Below are 20,231 nucleotides of genomic sequence, written 5' to 3' on the forward strand. Positions count from 1 at the left end.
TTGGAACCCACATTCATAGGTTCCTGGCGTGCCCAAGGGACGCAACTCTGTACGGCGAACCGCGGCGCCTTAGACGACTGGGCCACCCGTGCCCCCTGCTTGATGACAATATCTCAGCACTAGAATATTGTTTATACATGACTGTATTATGTAATTATGTACACATTCCTTACTTACAGTTATCAAATTGTAGCTGAGAATAGAAATTGTTTTGACGTAGATGTAAACATTGCATGAACATATCTTGTACGTCAACACCAAATCAAAAATGGCCTTGGGCATTGAGCACACATCGTGGGTAGGACACTACAGGGGCGGTCGGGTAGCCTAGTGGTTAAAGGGTTAGCTCGTCACGCCAAAGACCCGGGTTCGATTCCCGACACGGGTACAATGTGTGAAGCCCATTTCTGGCGTCCCCCGCCGTGATATTGCTGCAATATTGCCAAAAGCGGCGTAAAACCATACTCACTCACTCACTCTATCCACTACACCAGAAGGCGAGACTTAATAAGACAGTATCATTAAACCATACCATCACATGTCTAGATATACACCAAACGGAACCAAACTATAAGAAACTTTAATGTTCCACATGTTTTAGCTGTGTATGTTTGAATTTGGGAAAACATACATTTTCATACAAAAACTGTGTCGAATTGCAGAAAATACGTATAAGTTTCGAAAGGAGGTGGATCAGTAGTGTTTTAAGCACTTGTTCTCAAGTGGCCTTATGCACATCTAAGACGAGTTATCTCTCCTTATTGAAATGTCATTGTTGTTCATTATGAAAATTGCATACGCGTTGTCTAATAAGAAAATATGTAACGAAAGTGACAAAATAAATCACTATAAAGGCTACTGCCGCTGAAGATACTGTTAAAATTATTGATATGTAATGCATGCTAATCCCACGCATCTCACGACTGATCTGAATCCACTGATAACAATAGTACTTGAGCATTATGATTGCGTTCTCTGAAAAATAACTATGACCTTGTTTAGAAAGTAATCCTGGAGATAGTTCATACTCAGAAATACATTCTTAAAAATGTAGGATGTCATTAAAGATAAATATTAATACCAAGTATTAGAACAAAGATAAGTGTTGACGTCAAACATGCTTTGCAAGAAGGTCTGTGTGCGAAAGGCGTCATTCCTGATTTTGACACTTTAAGGAAGGTCGATTATTCATGTCAATCTTATTGAATCGTTGATCATACAGTTGTGATTTACTTGATTTCAGTCATTGGTTGTGTGCCAAGCGAGGAGTGTCTACGGGGCTATTGGCGTAATCTGCAGTGCCCAATGCAGCTTAATGTGGGAGGAAAGCCCGAAGTGATGCAGGTCTCAGACGTTTACCACTTCGGTGAAACCCACGAGCACGGGTATGGTGCTGACAAACATAGAAACATAATTGGGGCGAACCGAGATTCGAACCCACAATCATAGGTTTCTGGCGTGCCCAAGGGACGCAACTCTGCACAGCGAATGGCGGCGCCTTAGACGACTGGGCCACCCGTGTCCCCTGCTTGATGACAATATCTCAGCACTAGAATATTGTTTATACATGACTGTATAATATAAATATATGTACACATTCCTTACTGACAGTTATCAAATTGTAGCTGAGAATAGAAATTGTTTTGACGTAGATGTAATCTGCAGTGCCCAATACGTAACAGTTTCACGATCTGTGATTAGCAGACAATGGAACAGGTACCAAGAAACCCAAAATGTTGATGATCGACCGTTAAGAGTGTCCCAGGTCAACGACAAAAGTAAGAGAATCGATTGTTCCGAAAACAGACGAAATCGTACGAGTTACGGGTCAGACAATTAGATATCGTCTACAGGCAGCTCATCTTCATGCTCGACGGCCACGTGTTTGGCGTCCCCTTACAAATCGTCATTTTGCCAACAGACGTCAATGGCGTACACAACGGTGAATCTGGGTTAATCGTTGCTGGTCGCGTGTCATGTTTTCAGATGAGTCCCAAATCACTTTGCACGTCCATATGATGGGCGTGGTCGTGTCTGGTGACGTCAAACTGAACGTCAAGCCAACGTCAGCCCGAGACCCCATGTTAGATGTGGCTGTGGATCGGTTATGGTGTGGGGCATCACTATGACTGACAGAACCACACTCCATATTGTGCAAGGAAGGGTCACTGGACAGTACTATCGGGACAACACACTGGCACCCTTTGTTGTCTCGTTTCAAGGCATGGGGGTCGATGTTCTGTCTTTCAGGACGACAACGCATGTGCTTACCGTGCTCGAATCGTCAATGCTCACCTCCAGTAGCACAACACCCATAGAATGTCATGTCCGGTAATGAAACCAGACAATTTCCCCATTGCACACGTCTGGGACATTATAGGGAGACGTGCACGTCAACGTCATAAGCCGCCGACCTTCGTTGGCTTAACTTGGCAGGCGCTGCAAGGGGAGTAGGACAGACACCCTGAAGTCGCCGTTGGGAGACGTCGAGTGAATGAATGTTTGACAAATCGTGGCGGTATTTCGCGCAACAGTGTACTGATCCAAAAACGTCAACATAAAATTCCCCATGTTACCCCTATTGTCCTCCAAGCTCGTTGGCGGTCATAAGATCTACTGTCTTACTTCACTGCCGGTTGTGAGGTGTTCCCACTTCGTTCATTATTATCATACAACTATTACTAGAAAGTAATGTCTCTTACAATGTGGAAATTGTAAGTTATTTCCGAGTATCCCAGCCAGTACATAAAACGTCAGCACCAGAAATAACCAGTCTCGATTATCTACCAAAATATATCCCGTTTGGCGTAAAAGGCAAATTAGTGGTTAAAATTACATGAATAGAAAACTTAGTATCAGTGATGATGCCAGGTGGATGTCCTGCTCTGCAGCCGTATCAAGTTGAATCGATGTTCTTTCAAATTGTTTGCTGTATCATCCTGCGAGAAAATAAAACTTGATTTCGGATCCAGAATATTCTTGGGAGTGGTGTACGATGGAATTCTGGGGAAATATGTTGGTAGGTTAGAGCTTCAGAGGATGAGCTACCAATTGTTTTTTTTAACCCTCACTTACCCCGATAACCATTGAACAATCCTTTCACAGGTGACACATTAACATACACACGTGTGCATGCTAGGAAATACACACTCATCGTTTCTGGTTCAGATAAACCCGTGGATGATATTATGAGCGCCTAGCAGAAGCGTCGTGGTTTGATAACACTCAGAAAGGTCACCGGGCATGACCATCCGATCCATTAAGACGCCTCTTACACCAAGCATAGGTTGCTGGGTGTTGTTTGGCATTCTAGAAGTTCTAGAAGAGAAAATTTCAAAACGTACAACGTACAACTTTATTGGTAACAGCTTCTGACTCATTGCATATAGCGAAGTTTCGATGAAGATTCCTTCATCGTTATGAAGTTAGAGTGATACCGCTATCATTATAGCAGATAACAGTGTAGGGATCTACATCGAAACGTCGCTAAGTGCAATAAATCAGAAGTTGTTATCCATAAAGTTGTACGTTTTGTGAGGCTGCTTGGACAAATATAACCAGGACTCCCAACATTTGGCCATATGTTAAGAGGTGAGGTGAGGTGAAATGGGGTTTAACGTCGCGTCCAAGATTATTGCACTGACATAGCGACGTGCATGCACGTGTGTGTGTGTGTGTGTGTGTGGGGGGGGGGGGGGGGGGGGGCTGCTTGTACTAGTCCGGATTTATAGTGCTAGCTCACTGAGATACCATGCCGCAGTTTAACATGAATACCCCACGCAGACACAGTATACTGACTCCGAGCCGACCAGTCCTTGTATTAGCCCCTTAATGCCGAGAGCCAGACAGGGTAACAATAAGTACCATCTTTTAACGTCTTTTGTTATGACGCGGCCGGGGAACGAACCCCGGACCTTCCGCTCTACATGTACCTCTAGACCACGGAGGCGGTCCATATGTTAAGAGTCACGTGGGAGCACAAGGTTAACCTTTATTGAGCTACAGATTTAATTGCTAGAACCTGCTTGAGGGAAGAAATCGATCAGATAGAGATCGTGGGCTCTGCATTCCGCCGCCAAGATAGCATCGTGGTGGTGCAGCATCAGGTTGAGGAAGGTGGTGGAGTGGAGGTTTTGGTCGTTCTGGATCATTCTGAGAACCTCGTCCTAAAAATGTTGAACAAAGCAAATATCACATCCTCACTCACAATATTAGACACGGTAGACAGCACGCGATTCTACACAAGGTACACTCTAAGCCATCATAACCCATATCAACGGACCTGTGTGCAATTCGTTTCACGTGCTTATCTCCCTGGGGAACATACACAAGTTATCAACCATTATTTGGAGGGTGGGTGAGTATGGTTTTACGCCGCTTTTAGCAATATTCCAGCACGTTCAGAATGGTCAGTGAATTCCTGGCTGAGAATCAACTATTACAACAATAGCGTGACGTCATCATAATGGTTAAGTGAGTGAGAGAGTATGGCTTTACGGCGCTTTTAGCAATATTCCAGCAACATCATGGCGGGGGACACCGGAAATGGGCTTCACACATTGTACCCATGTCGGGAATCGAACCCGGGTCTTCGGCGTGACGAGCGAATGCTATACCCACTAGGCTACCTGACCGCCCCTTGAAGCTTGACATGTTAAAACTGAACAGCAAAGTAAGTCGTAAGTGAGTTAGTCGGTTTTTAGCAAAGTTAAGCAGCATCACGTCGGGGGACACCGGGAATGGAATCCACACATTGTACCCATTGGGATTCGAACCCGGGCTTTCGGCATAACGATTGAACGCTACACCCACAACACCTTCCGATGCCATTCTATAAGATAATTGTTTGTTTGTTTGTTGTTTAACGCCGCACTAAGCAACTTTCCAGCTATAGGACGGCGGTCTGTAAATAATCGAGTCTGGACCAGACAATCCAGTGATTGACAAAAATGAGCATCGATCCACGCAATTGGGATACGATGACAACCAAGACAGCGAGCCTGACCACCCGACCCCTTCAGTCGCCTCTTACGGCAAGCATAGTCGTCATTATGAGATATTGATGTTCCATATCCATGAAGCATCATTTCAACCAGGAGTACAGTTACTTGTATACCGTTGAGAGTCGGCGAGATATGGGAGGGACACCTACAAGTTGCCTTACTAGCTGATCTGCAACCTGAGTGTCCATGTCAGCCCTTAGCTTCATTAACGACAAGGCCGTCTTTATCATATTTTTTTTCTGACACCAGAAATGGGCTTCACACATTGTACCCATGTCGGGAATCGAACCCGGGTCTTCGGCGTGACGAGCGAACGCTTTAACCACTAGGCTACCCCATCGCCCCTCCCGTGTCTTGTAATCGCGCCGATTATTTTGTCAACAGCAACTGACACACGACGAATAAAGCACAATAACGATGCCGTGATTTCATGAGTATGTGTTTACTCGTTTGGAAAATATTAAATCAAGAATCATATTATGAACCATTTTGACACTATTTAACAATCAGACTATTTTTAAAAGAATATGGATGGCCTAACCACAAACCAATCAACAAATCAATTAATATCACGAGTGTCAGAAATGCACTATCGTATTATGCCCTTACACAAGACCAGACACTCTCTACAACACTGCTCGCTTAGTATCGCTGTTTCTAAACTATAATCGCACATCAGGCACAAAAACTTCATATCTACGAGGGGCGTTGTATAACTTCAATATAAGACCAAGTCGCAGAATATATATTGCACTTATATTTTTCAATATAATCTACATTCACCTCAATACACTTATTCCATTTGTCCTTCAAGCTTTTAATACCACTTTTATAGAAATCCACAGATTGGCCCTCTAACCACGCCTCTGTGGCAACCTTTATGTCCTCGTCATCCTGGAAGCGTCTTCCCCTTAGGGCAGATTTCATTTGCCGGAACAGGAAATAGTCCCTGGGAGCTAAGTCTGGGCTGTATGGTGGGTGATTTAACTGTACAGCCCAGACTTGCAAAACTTATTGAACGCCCCTCGTACCTTGTCTAGGTTGATTATTCTATTGATTCCAATACACGACACCTCCCAATGGGTTATTGCTATGATATGATACCGACCGACAGCCGTCGACTCGCCACTTTGAAGCCACAATGGCCTGTGGGCCTCAGTGGTGCCAGTGCCACTCACCTCTATCTGGTACCGTTCATCCTTGTGTCGGAGTTTTTCATCTTGATCATCTGTCACATCCATGATGTAGCACTTGGAGGCGCTCCTCACGACGAAGGTGTACTGTTGTAGCAACACGACATGGGGTGATTACTGACTGTTGTTGCAACACGACATGGGGTGATTACTGACTGTTGTTGCAACACGACATGGGGTGATTACTGACTGTTGTTGCAACATGACATGGGGAGATTACTGACTGTTGTAGCAACATGACATGGGGAGATTACTGACTGTTGTTGCAACAATACATGGGGAGATTACTGACTGTTGTAGCAACACGACATGGGGAGATTACTGACTGTTGTTGCAACAATACATGGGGAGATTACTGACTGTTGTAGCAACACGACATGGGGAGATTACTGACTGTTGTAGCAACACGACATGGGAAGATTACTGACTGTTGTAGCAACACGACATGGGGAGATTACTGACTGTTGTTGCAACAATACATGGGGAGATTACTGACTGTTGTAGCAACACGACATGGGGAGATTACTGACTGTTGTAGCAACACGACATGGGCAAATTACTGACTGTTGTAGCAACACGTCATAGGGAGATTACTGACTGTTGTAGCAACACGACATGGGCAAATTACTGACTGTTGTAGCAACACGTCATAGGGAGATTACTGACTGTTGTAGCAACACGACATGGGCAAATTACTGACTGTTGTAGCAACACGTCATAGGGAGATTACTGACTGTTGTAGCAACACGACATGGGGAGATTACTGACTGTTGTAGCAACACGACATGGGCAAATTACTGACTGTTGTAGCAACACGTCATAGGGAGATTACTGACTGTTGTAGCAACACGACATGGGGAGATTCCTGACTGTTGTAGCAAAACGACATGGGCAAATTACTGACTGTTGTAGCAACACGACGTGGGGAGATTACTGACTGTTGTAGCAACACGACATGGGCAAATTACTGACTGTTGTAGCAAAACGACATAGGGAGATTACTGACTGTTGTAGCAACACGACATGGGGAGATTCCTGACTGTTGAAACAACAATACATGTGGAGATTACTGACTGTTGAAACAACAACACATGAGGAGATTACTGACTGTTGAAACGACAATACATGAGGAGATTACTGACTGTTGAGACAATAATACATGGGCAGATTACTGACTGTTGAAACAACAATACATGAGTAGATTACTGACTGTTGAAACGACAATACGTGAGGAGATTACTGACTGTTGAAACGACAATATATGAGGAGATTACTGACTGTTGAAACAATAATACATGAGCAGATTACTGTCTGTTGAAACAACAATACGTGGGCAGATTACTGACTGTTGAAACAACAATACATGAGGAGATTACTGTCTGTTGAAACAACAATACATGGGGAGATTACTGACTGTTGAAACAACAATACATGGGGAGATTACTGACTGTTGAAACAACAATACATGGGGAGATTACTGACTGTTGAAACAACAATACATGGGCAGATTGCTGTCTGTTGAAACAACAATACATGGGCAGATTACTGACTGTTGAAACAACAATACATGAGGAGATTACTGACTGTTGAAACAACAATACATGAGGAGATAACTGACTGTTGAAACAACAATACATGAGGAGATAACTGACTGTTGAAACAACTATACATGAGGAGATTACTGACTGTTGAAACAACAATACATGAGGAGATTACTGACTGTTGAAACAACAATACGTGGGCAGATTACTGACTGTTGAAACAACAATACATGGGGAGATTACTGACTGTTGAAACAACAATACATGGGGAGATTACTGACTGTTGAAACAACAATACGTGGGCAGATTACTGACTGTTGAAACAACAATACATGGGCAGATTACTGACTGTTGAAACAACAATACATGAGGAGATTACTGACTGTTGAAACAACAATACATGAGGAGATTATTGACTGTTGAAACAACAATACGTGGGCAGATTACTGACTGTTGAAACAACAATACATGAGGAGATAACTGACTGTTGAAACAACAATACATGAGGAGATAACTGACTGTTGAAACAACAATACATGAGGAGATTATTGACTGTTGAAACAACAATACACGAGGAGATAACTGACTGTTGAAACAACAATACATGAGGAGATTATTGACTGTTGAAACAACAATACATGAGGAGATAACTGACTGTTGAAACAACAATACATGAGGAGATTATTGACTGTTGAAACAACAATACATGAGGAGATAACTGACTGTTGAAACAACAATACGTGGGCAGATTACTGACTGTTGAAACAACAATACGAGGGCAGATTACTGACTGTTGAAACAACAATACATGGGGAGATTACTGACTGTTGAAACAACAATACATGAGGAGATAACTGACTGTTGAAACAACAATACATGAGGAGATTATTGACTGTTGAGACAATAATACATGAGGAGATAACTGACTGTTGAAACAACAATACATGAGGAGATAACTGACTGTTGAAACAACAATACATGAGGAGATTATTGACTGTTGAAACAACAATACATGAGGAGATAACTGACTGTTGAAACAACAATACATGGGGAGATTATTGACTGTTGAAACAACAAAACATGAGGAGATAACTGACTGTTGAAACAACAATACATGAGGAGATTATTGACTGTTGAAACAACAATACATGAGGAGATAACTGACTGTTGAAACAACAATACGTGGGCAGATTACTGACTGTTGAAACAACAATACATGGGGAGATTACTGACTGTTGAAACAACAATACGTGGGCAGATTACTGACTGTTGAAACAACAATACATGGGGAGATTACTGACTGTTGAAACAACAATACATGGGGAGATTACTGACTGTTGAAACAACAATACATGGGCAAATTACTGACTTTTGATAAAAGCAACAAAACATTCAATACTTTAAATCTGTATGCCGAGAAGATCAGTGTGAAAAGGTAAGATAATCTCCAAGTAACACGTTAAATTCCTTCATGTGGAATTTCATTTTGAAACTTCTGGGTTATGCAAGAAACCTGATCAACACACCCCTTACTGGTGCCTATTCCCTACATAATACTAGATGCTGCAAATTTGGCTATGCGTGAAATTGAGATATTCATTCTGTGCAAATTGGCTTATCATATATTTAGCTGTTAGATGAATAGGCATAACACTTTACTTAAACTGGATTTAGTTAAAATTTGACTTCAACATTTTGTGCGTTTATAGAGGAAAAAACTTTAAAACAGGTGTGCGTACTGTGCAAATCCAGTGTATTTCATCGATTAAACAAGCAAGGCAACACACAGCCATTTTGGTGGGTATTTGGGGCAATAGAATTATGGGAGTTGGGTTTTTTGTCCATGTAGTAAAGCGGGCGGGGACAAAAAGCTCATATTTCGTTATTGCTGAATATACCACCGTGATGACATTTTGCTCTGTATGGAAGTATGAAAGACGAATGTACCATAATGTACGTTTAACACATACCGTCAGCCATATACATTAGCTTATTTTTGTATATCTCACGTTATGAGACTTACGTGTCGGATGTGATACTCGAAGCTGTAGCCATCGTGTCTGTCCACGTAACCTTGTGGACGGAACGGATGGAAGTGATGTTGAGCCTGAAGCGGACGTAAAATCATGTTACAACCACAAAGGAAGAGAATATATGGATGTCAACTTCTTTATTATGCGGAACACAACTTTTCGGAGTATATGCTTACTCCTTCATCAGGACCCTATTGAATCTCGACAAATCTCAGTCCCTCACACCGCGGATAATTAAATGATAATGGTGAGGTGAAATAAGATTTGATATAAACATATTTATTTCCATAAGTGGAGGGATTGGCAAATAAGCAAATTTTGCTTATCTGAATGCGACTCCCAAACATGATACATATACAAATAGCAATGTATTGATAGTGACATGAGAAATAGCATACATTGTATAATTGGCAATAAAGATAAGTACAAGTATTGTTCTGTAAGTGTTTAATTATTGGATTATCTTCCATGACTACAGTTACATTATTATTTACATTCAGCACAACAACATCGCAGTATCACATAGTAAAGCCAACATCTCTGACAAAATCGCTAAATCGGCAAGAAGATAGAATAAAACTTTGCACCGATTTCAAAACTTCAAGATTTGTTACTATCGTTACATTTGAACTACCATTTAGAATCGAATTTAAATCGTAGCCTTTTACGAAATAATACATGTTTTGCCTTACTGTACTGTTTAAGGGACACGTAAGAAAGAAATGAAGTGCATCTTCTGTATGATAGCCACAACAACATCTCGGGCTGTCGGATATAAATCTGGCAAATTTGTCGGTGCTAAGATCACTGCAGCCAAGCCTGAGAAATAGGATTTGACGTTGTGTGTGTCGTTGTTTGTATTCGTCCGAAGATGAGTCGGTTTTATTGTGCTAGACCACTGAGATATAACAGTATAACATGGATACCATACTCAGACACATTATCGTGACTCTGAGCCGGTCAATCCTCTTTTTATTCCCCCTTTTGTCGAGCGCAAGGAAGGGTAACAACAAATACCATCTTTTAAGGTCAAATTGGCATTGCGCGACAAGGGCATCGAACCAGCAGCATTCCGCTCTGCGGGCAGACGCTCCATCCACTACACCTCGGAGGCGGTCAATATCTGGTGTACGCAGCCTTGCAAAGCTGATCAGTGTCGCTTTCGTTTCGTATCTTTCTTGTGTAACGCCGCATTCGGCAATATTCCAGCTATTATTCCTACTAATGTTATCGAGTTTGGACCAGACAATTCATCGAGTGCTATAGTGAGCAACGGTCCACGACGTCGGATGACACGCCTGACTACCCGATCCATTTAATCACCACCCGACCAGCATAGGTTGCTGGGGAGTTATTCTAATCCGGACTCCCTACGAGGACGATACTTGTCCCTGGAATGGGAAGATACGATATGGGTCTATCTTTTTCCCAGTGTTTAAGCGTATGTTGCTGATGTACCAAGGATCATTATCGGTGCAAAGCTAGGAATCCAACCCTCGATCACCGGATCCTAGCATGACAAAGGGACACAACTCTGCATAGCGATTTAGTGCGCTTTCGACCACCCTGTCTTCTGTTCCCATATTGCTTCTAAGTTATAAGAATTAAATCAATTCAAGTGACCTGCCGAAGAAATTTAAATTGTTGAATACATATTATATGTATAATTTATTAAATCTATTGAAACTGATTTGCCTTACCACAACGAGGGCTAAGAGACCAGCGAGGATGACACACTTCATGCTGGGCAGATAGTCAGAAGGTATAAACGCAATGACAGGGAGCGTCCAGGCTTGCCCCACATAGAATGTCTATCTCGTACAGTATGGCACAAATCACTGACGATTGATCTCAAACTATGTTTCACCACTGGAAGCTACACATATTCGCCACTTGTAGAACAGAACAGGTTAAACAGTCGACAGGTTAAAAGATCGAACCACCGACCTTCGGCAGAAGCTCTGGGCAGAAACTCTATCCACTAGACCACGGAGGCGTCCAATGTCCATTTGATTATTGTTCCTGTTCATAACATTAAATGTCCGAAATGCTGGATTTCCGGATAAACTATGTCCGGACTATGGAGAGATACTGTTCTTGTAAGATTATGTGTGTTGCATTTCGAATGCAGCATTGTGTGTCGATAGTTCTTGAAATATCTTTTAACATATTAGGTTGATCTTTAAAATCTTCTAATTGTTCGAAATCTTTAAGACCTACACAAAAATGGGTAATTGCGGTGTACATAATAAATATATGAGACTTATTTAAATTTTCCTGAAAATTGACCTGAAAAATAGCTGTCACTGAGATAACAGTAAGACATATTTTCAGTTGTCAGGCAAAATGGCGAATTCTGTATCAGTACGGGCTGTCTGGTTTATCATATTCCTTGACTGACTGGTGGCGATAGGTTGGTATAATTCGCAGTATTGGAGTGAGGATGGTCTTCCGCAGCTTTTGACATTATTCCAGCAATATCAAGGTGCACACCAGCCATGGGATCACACTTTTTACTCATGTGAGGAATCGAACCCGGACCTGGAGGCGTGATAAGCGAACGCTTCAACCACTAGCGTAGACTACCATACCACGCCCTATACATATGCGATGACGAGGCCTGTGTGACCCTAATACCCCCATCACACCAAACTAGTTCTCAATACCTTCATGAAAATGTTGTCGAACGGGCTCCAACTGTGTATGAACGCAGTGGACGTAGTAGCAACTATTGACAGTCTTTTTACGAACTTCATGGACGGGCTCGGAAGGGGAGGGTGCTCTAGAACTTTGAGTCTGCTCAAATTTTTATCCCGTCCGGCCCGTTCTGCAGTTAGTCGGATTGACAACGTACTTAAAACGAGAAAGACGTATTACGAACGGAATTACCGTACTTCGAACGGAATTGCCGTATGTGGAATCTACCAGGGACGTGTTACGACGTGGTGCAATCCGACATAAATTTCAGAACGTGTGCACACCGACCGGGTCGACTTCTCTTTGGAGGCATGATGTGTACAGCTCGGCGCCCTGAACTTGAATGAAGACTGGCTACAACGCGCTCGGTATCCATAGGAGTCGGGCCAGGACGCGAATACACACGCACTTGGGACGAGATGAGGACGTACTGCGAACGAGTTGGTCGGGTTAAGAATTAGTTAGAACTGGCTTAGACGTCTTGTGAACGGGTTGAGAACGGCTACGGACTGCTCGAACTGCTTCGAAACGTTGTCGGGATGAGGTGAACGGGCACTTTTACACGATCTGAACTGGATACAAACGGACTGCAGACTGACTAAGAACGAGATAAGAACGAGATAGACGTATTGAGGACTGCTTATGAACAATCGTTCATATCATCGTATTTTACGCCAAACTACGCGTTCTACCGTGATCACAGCCCGTTCTAGTATTTTGTTTAGAACGGGGTAGAACGGAATAGAACTACTTTGGTGTGATGGTAGCATAATGAATATGAACAAGTGGAAGGTCCATATTATTGCAGGGTTGAGCTATCAAAGCTTTTGTTGGGGGCACTGGTAGCCCAGTCGTCCGACGCGCCGCGATTCGCTGTGCAGAGTTGCGTCCCACCGAAGTGGGAAACGTCTGAGACCTGCATCAATTCGGGTGAAACACATATCAAATAACAAAAGCAATGACAGGTACATGTGCGAGTTGGGCTGCCACCTGTACATGTCAAAGATATCGCGATCGCCCCAATCGTGGCGCCCACCTTTCAAGAATGCGTCTTTGGTAGCTGTGTCTAGCACTGAAGATATGTAAATATCTCAGAAAAATAGTTACACTGCGTTTTGGGAATGGTTGCCTTCCACGTGCACTTTCGTTGACAAGGGGAGCGCGCCACATGGACTCAACACGAACACTGTTCACAATAAATTGTGAAATGATTGTAAAGGAGCTCCAGTCCTTAACTGTTCAAATGTTATATATGTATATATATTATATTTGTAGCATCAAGTTTACCACTGGTACCTGGTACAGTGGGTAGGGCGCGGGTGTCGTCTAAGGCGCCGCGATTCGCTGTGCAGAGTTGCGTCCCTTGGGCACGCCAGAAACCTATGATCGTGGGTTCAAATCCCGGTTCGCCCCGATTATGTTTCTAGGTTTGTCAGCACCATACCCGTGCTCGTGGGTTTCACCGAAGTGGTAAAAGTCTGAGACCTGCATCACGTCGGGCTTTCCTCCCACAGTAAGCTGGCACACCGTGATATAACTGGAATAATGTTAACAGCGGCGTTGAACCCAACTCATTCACTGGTACAGTGGGTCGAAAGCAAGCAAACACTCAACCGACTGACCCACCTTCTTTTCCCGCGGGTGTTGCTGACTGCATGGATCCTGCAGATCCGCGGGTTTAATTTTCAGATCGTGAAATTTTTTTTATTTCTTCAGAAGAAGGTGGTGAGGTAAGGCGAAATGGGGTTTAACGTCGCTACCAAGATTATTGCACTTATAGGGCGACGTGGATGCACGTGTGTGTGTGGCTGCTTGTACTAGTCCGGACTAATGCCGATTACCCACTGAGATACAATGCCGCATGAATAATCCACCCAGACACAGTATACTGACTCCGAGCCGACAAGACCTTGTTTTAGCCTCTTAATGCGAGCGCCATTGCAACAGCAAGTATCACCCGTTAACGTATTTTGGTATGACTTGGCCGGGGATCGATCCCCGGAATTTCCGCTCTCCGGGCGGACGCTCAACCACTAGACCACGGAGGCTGTCCTTAAGAAGAAGAGGTGACCTCTAAACACTTCGGTAACCCAAACATACATTGACTTGACATTATATTTATTTTCGCCCATGTACTTTCGTATTGTTTGTTTCGACCTCCTTCGGGTTTGTTATTGTCACGTTGTTATACATTAACCAAACTTAGTATATGCAATTAAAGAGGCATAAAATACAATTTCGGCTTCATTACAGCGGAAGACACCAAGAATATGTTTCACATGTGTGTAGGAAATGAACCCAGGTTTTCAGTATTACATTTTAACCACATGGCTATCCTACGCTCCCTTATGCGAACAAGCTCGAGATATTTACACAATTCTCAAATCGCAGGCTGAAAATAACTTCTGACCTGTATAATGTTTTCTTTATAAAGGGAACGCAGTCCAGTCGTCTAAAGCACCGCAATTCGGGGTGAAGAGTCGCGCCCCTTTAGCGCGCCAGAAACCTATGGTCGTTGGTTAAAATGCAATTTATCTCGATAATATTTCTAGGTTTGTCAGCGACAGGCATCACCTAGGGTTTCCTTCCACAACAAGCTAACACTCCTCGATATAACAGAAATAATGCCCAAAGCGGCGTAAAACACTGTCCCTTCACTGACTCGCGAGTGAACATCAATTCTGTGCACTCCGCAGTCAGCAATAATCCAGTTATTTCACAGCGGACTGTTGGCGTGAGTGGGTGAGTTGTGTTTAACGGCGCTTTAAACAGTATTCCAGTTATATCGCGGCGTGTCAGCTTAATGTGGGAGTAAAACCCGAAGTGATGCAGGTCTCAGACGTCTACCACTTCGGTGAAACCCACGAGCACGGAAATTGTGCTGACAAACCTAGAAACATAATCGGGGCGAACCGGGATTCGAACCAACCATAGGTTTCTGGCGTGCCCATGGGACGCAACTCTGCACAGCGAATGGCGGCGCCTTTGACGACTGGGCCCCCCGTGCCCCCACAGTGGACTGTAAGTGGTTGACATCAATAGCAACTATCCATGCCGTCCAGATAAGGCGATACTCATATACCAGACATTGAAGCTACCCAATCACCATTGTCATCTATTCTTACAAGGGCGTGTGGAACTATTCTGATTCAGATTGCATTTGGAGTCACTTGTATCTGCTACCAAACAAAATACGTTTAAGGAACAGTAGACGTTCTGCGTGGAACGGAATTACACCCCACTTATAGACACGGGACTCTGGTGGAATGTAACGATGGGCAGTCGAGTAGTTACTCTACGTCTGTCTATTTTGCTGTTCTCGAGTGAATGCATTGTAAATGATCAGCTTATTCAACTACTTTTATCAACAATCAACAATTACAGGCATTAGGCAATCAGCGGTTTCAAATGGTCAGGTTAACGTTTGTTTTAGCAGTAAATCTAAACTTGCCAAGACTCTGCTGTATAATCTTTGTGACCTGTGTGGACTGACAGATGGTCACCTGTTTTAGCTATCGACAAAAGTCGTGGCTTCGGTGAACCTATTTTTCTCTTAGCTGATTATTGGTGAAGCATTTTTACATTCTTTTTAACGAATGCATATAATACCTACATGTACATGTGTTAAGTGTTGATTGGTTTTACTACGCTTTTAGCAATATCACGATCATAATGTAAGAAATGGACTTGGAAATTGTGGGGAATCAAACCCGGAATTTCGGCGTGACGCACGAAGCATTAGGCTTCAACACAACCCTATATCTGATGATACTGAGAGCGACATAGTGAGTGAATTGGGGTGAAGTTATTGAAGTTTGTCTTCAAAGTGATGTGATGTCTTTATTGTATCTGGGAGTGTATGAAGGCGACTTATTATTACATAGGGGGCACGGGTGGCCCAGTCGTCTAAGGCGCCGCAATTAGCGGTACAGAGTTGCGTCCCTTGGGCACACCAGAATCCTGTGATCGTGGGTTCGGATCCCGGTTCGCCCCAATTATGTTTCTAGGTTTGTCAGCACCATACCCGTGCTCGTGGGTTCTGTTACCTGCAACACTTCGGGCTTTCCTCCCACATTAAGCTGACACAGCAGCGAATCAACACAATCGCGGCGAATCAACACAATCAGACTATGTTCTAAAAATATCATCATGATGAATTAAATGTTCGTAAGTGAATGTTATGAAATGTTATCAATTGAATATGAAGTGATCACTGCTAATACAAGTCAATGCTGCATGTATGTGTATTGTGTTTTATGTTATCCAAGATGGCGGATGTTTAAAAGCGAAAACGTTGTAATTATAACGAACAACGTATTTAATGAACTGATTTCTCCGGTCCCTTGTAGTTCGTTATATCCATATTCTACTGTAACCCTATATTCCAATATTTGGTGATATCTCTTGTGAGCACGCGTACTCTTATTATTATTATAGGGGTGCACGGGTGGCCCAGTCTAAGGCGCCGCGAATTGCGGTGCAGAGTTGCGTCCCTTGGGCACACTAGATACCTGTGATTGTGGGTTCGAATCCCGGTTCGCCCCGAATTATTTTTCTAGGTTTGTCAGCACCATACCCGTGCTCGTGGGTTTCACCAAAGTGGGAAACGTCTGAGACCCGCATCACTTCGGGCTTTCCTCCCACATTAAGCTGACACGCCGCGATATAACTGGAATACTGTTAACCGCGGCGTTAAACCCAACTCACTCACTCACTTATTATTACAACCAGAAAGTCACTTGACATTGACCGTTATGTATAGCCTGAATAACACCACTGTCACGGGACCCTGGTCTTCAAGTTGGTGCCATGCATTTGGATGTGCCCTAGGTAAGGTAGATGAGGTGACGTGCAATGGAGTTTTGACGTCGCGTTCAAGATTATAGCACTTATAGCACACGTGAATGTGTACGTGTGCGTGCGTGTGTGTGTGCGTGCGTGCGTACGTGCGTGCGTGCGTGCGTGCGTGCGTGTGTGTGTGTGTGTTCTTGTACTAGTCAAACCCTTACAGATATACCATTCCGCAGATTGACATAGTACCTACTGTTAACAGGAGAATATGCCCCGATCTCATGCCCGCTACAACAGAAGGACTACATGTTGTAATAAGTTCTTTGTGTGACACTAAGACGCGTTTGTGTACATAGAATGCTGGTCCTACCTCGATTGGTAAACTTTATTTTTTATATTTTAAGTTCACCTGCAAACAAAGTGGCTTCGGCCTGATTCAAATATAGCGGAACTGTCATACTTATCGCCATCATTCGTGACCCACTCGTGTTATTCCGGGAAAAGTCGAATAGCGACTTATGCCCATCGCGTGGCCATCTTTGCGACTGGGTTCCGTCTAAGCGCAAACGGGCATAGCTAAAAGAACTGTCACTGTCAACACGTTGCCTAATGATTCACGTATATTTCCCCCACATGTCATATATATTCCAGATGCTATTGGCAACACATCGGGACTTACATTATTATACGGTATGGTTGAACACATTTAACTGTATCTTGGGTATATTTTTAAATGTAAGACATATGCTAAATTAAACATTATTCCTAAAGGATTCTTTGACCGAAGTAATTGAAGTCTACGCGCATTCTGATTGGTTTGTCGTATTTTCGCACATCCATTCATCGATAGGTTGACGAGTCTTCTCGCAGGTTACGGAAAGGGGCGAGTGGTAACGAATGTTATCGCCATGTGTCCAGTTTTCGAAATAGCTGGCCCCGACTGTCTAGTTGAAAATTCATGTCAGTCAATATTTATTTCGATGAATCATCAAGTCAATTAATTTCAAAATCTGGTGTCATTTTGATTACATTCCGTAGGTTACTGGAAGATAGTAAAATATAACGAGGGGCTGCAAATGTTTTCTTAACAAGCCCCCCTGGCCAGTGAACTCAGACAACTTAGTAATACATTGCACCTGTCAATCATACATGAGAGCAATGAAACAGTCAGTGACGCTGGATCGGCCATATTGTCCGACAACTTCTAACAAGTGTTATCGACGTCACGCCGAAGAACCGGGTTCGATTCTATACATGAGTACAATGTGTGAAGCCTATTTCCGGTGTCCCCCGCCGTGATATTTCTGGAATGCTGCTAAAAGCGGCGTAAAATCAAACTCACTCACTCACTCTGTCGACTGCAAAGCCGGTGGCCTTATTCGCAGAAGCGGACCTAAAATATCCTTCGAAATTGCTTGGATACTGCCCAATCTCGCCAACAACAACCAGCACTGCCAGCATCACGGGTCGAACGTCTACAGCTGGTAGCACCGTAGACTACTAAACTCGGAGCAGTTATGTTATTGATGTCAATATCCATTCATCATGACAATATCCATAAATGTCTAAAAAAGTCTAACGAACGAGATTCCGTGTGGCCGTAAAAGCGCTGAAAAATAGAAGAATCACTGAAAGTCACTGATCACGCCAGCTGTGTGCGAAAAAACCCACGCCCGGCTCTCCCGGTAGCACCCTACACTCACACAATTTGCATGAAATAGTGAGTGTTTGTTTCCCAACGCCGAACAGCAGTACTCTATACGACATTGCAATGTTTAGTAGAAACACGGCGGTGTGTGATGTAAGGATCCCGAGGGGTGATGTGATGTACAAGTGTAGGAAGAACGTATCCAACCAACAGATGGCTACTGGGATAGTAGTAGTAGTAGTAGTAGTAGTAGTAGTAGTAAATAATTGTTTATTTAAGTGTCACACGCACTTGAATATGTAAATAAATACATGATATATACGTCTAAAATGCAGTGCGTCGAGCCACAAATTGGCCTATGAAACACTATAATCAAATTATAAACACACACACACACACACACACACACACACACACACATTTTACAAGTGTTGAGGCTAAAAGGCTTTGTAGTTTACTTTCGTTCATTATATGTACAAATCTATCTTCATCTTTTAAGTTATAAAACCTAGGAGGGGGGGGGCATTCGAATTGAACCCGGGATAAGGGGTGGTGGGTGTAACAAAACAGAAGACACGTTTCGTTGTTCAGGAACGAAGATTTATTTCTGTACGTACAAAATGGTTCTGTTTCTGGCTAAGGCTCTCGGGACCTTTTCACTGTGTTGCTGGTGATGTTCGCCTGTCTCGGTCTGCCGTCTGTCTGCCGCCTGTCTGCCGTCTCTGCAAAACAGCTCCATATTTAAAGGGTGGATGGGTTTTGACTTGGTGGCACAGAGTTCGCCTCGTGGCGGACGTCAGCAGTTCTTATTCTTGCTACGTAGGGGATATTTCAATCCAGTCTATGTACCGGCCATGTAGTGACCACATGTTTGCACCACGTGCTCTTGGTCAGCGAAACATCATAGGTTATCTTATCTTCTTTAAACGAGTCAATCTAAACACATTAATTTGAAGATACATTTTATGAACTTGTAATGCATACCCTGCACCCCGGTTCCTACGCCTATGTACTTATATTTAGGCACTGGTATTGGGTGAGTGAGTTATAATTTTACATCGCTGTACGTGGCATAAGTAACAACGCTATTTCGCTGATATTTTGAGGAAAGGAATGTGGCGTATTGAGCTTTACAGTTCTGACAATTGCGTGCGAGATAGACCCGTTTTATTACAAAAAAAATATTTTGATTATCAAACAGATCGTCTTCACTGGACGCCGCCATTTTGTTTGAAATGGCGTCAATACGATTGCGTCAATATAGTCTTATAAGAGGAAATACAATGTTTTTAAAGTTTGTAAAGGGGCATTTTTCAGAAACCACA

General features: G+C 43.2%; 1 protein-coding gene across 1 annotated transcript; it reads right to left on the reverse strand.

Moving 5' to 3' along the window:
- Positions 1 to 3,973: 3,973 nt before the first annotated feature.
- On the reverse strand, positions 3,974 to 11,611 carry LOC124152848. Its single transcript, XM_046525899.2, has 4 exons — positions 11,471 to 11,611; positions 9,761 to 9,844; positions 6,182 to 6,283; positions 3,974 to 4,166 (listed from the first exon to the last, which is right to left on the reverse strand). The coding sequence occupies exons 1-4, from the start codon at positions 11,510 to 11,512 to the stop codon at positions 4,008 to 4,010; spliced, it is 387 nt and encodes a 128-aa protein (XP_046381855.1). The 5' UTR covers positions 11,513 to 11,611; the 3' UTR covers positions 3,974 to 4,007.
- Between the last annotated feature and the right edge of the window lie 8,620 nt (positions 11,612 to 20,231).

This window comes from Haliotis rufescens, unplaced genomic scaffold, assembly GCF_023055435.1.
Source record: "Haliotis rufescens isolate VD_foot unplaced genomic scaffold, xgHalRufe1.0.p SCAF_13, whole genome shotgun sequence".
NCBI lineage: Eukaryota > Metazoa > Mollusca > Gastropoda > Lepetellida > Haliotidae > Haliotis > Haliotis rufescens.

What these genes read in the sequence shown, in the direction of transcription:
- LOC124152848 (XM_046525899.2), bottom strand. Translation starts at nt 11,512, where the DNA reads ATGAAGTGTGTCATCCTCGCTGGTCTCTTAGCCCTCGTTGTG. An exon ending in GTCTCTTAGCCCTCGTTGTG is followed by an intron (nt 9,845 to 11,470) that starts GTAAGGCAAATC and finishes CGTCCGCTTCAG; the next exon opens with GCTCAACATCACTTCCATCC. An exon ending in ATGAACGGTACCAGATAGAG is followed by an intron (nt 4,167 to 6,181) that starts GTGAGTGGCACT and finishes CAACATTTTTAG; the next exon opens with GACGAGGTTCTCAGAATGAT.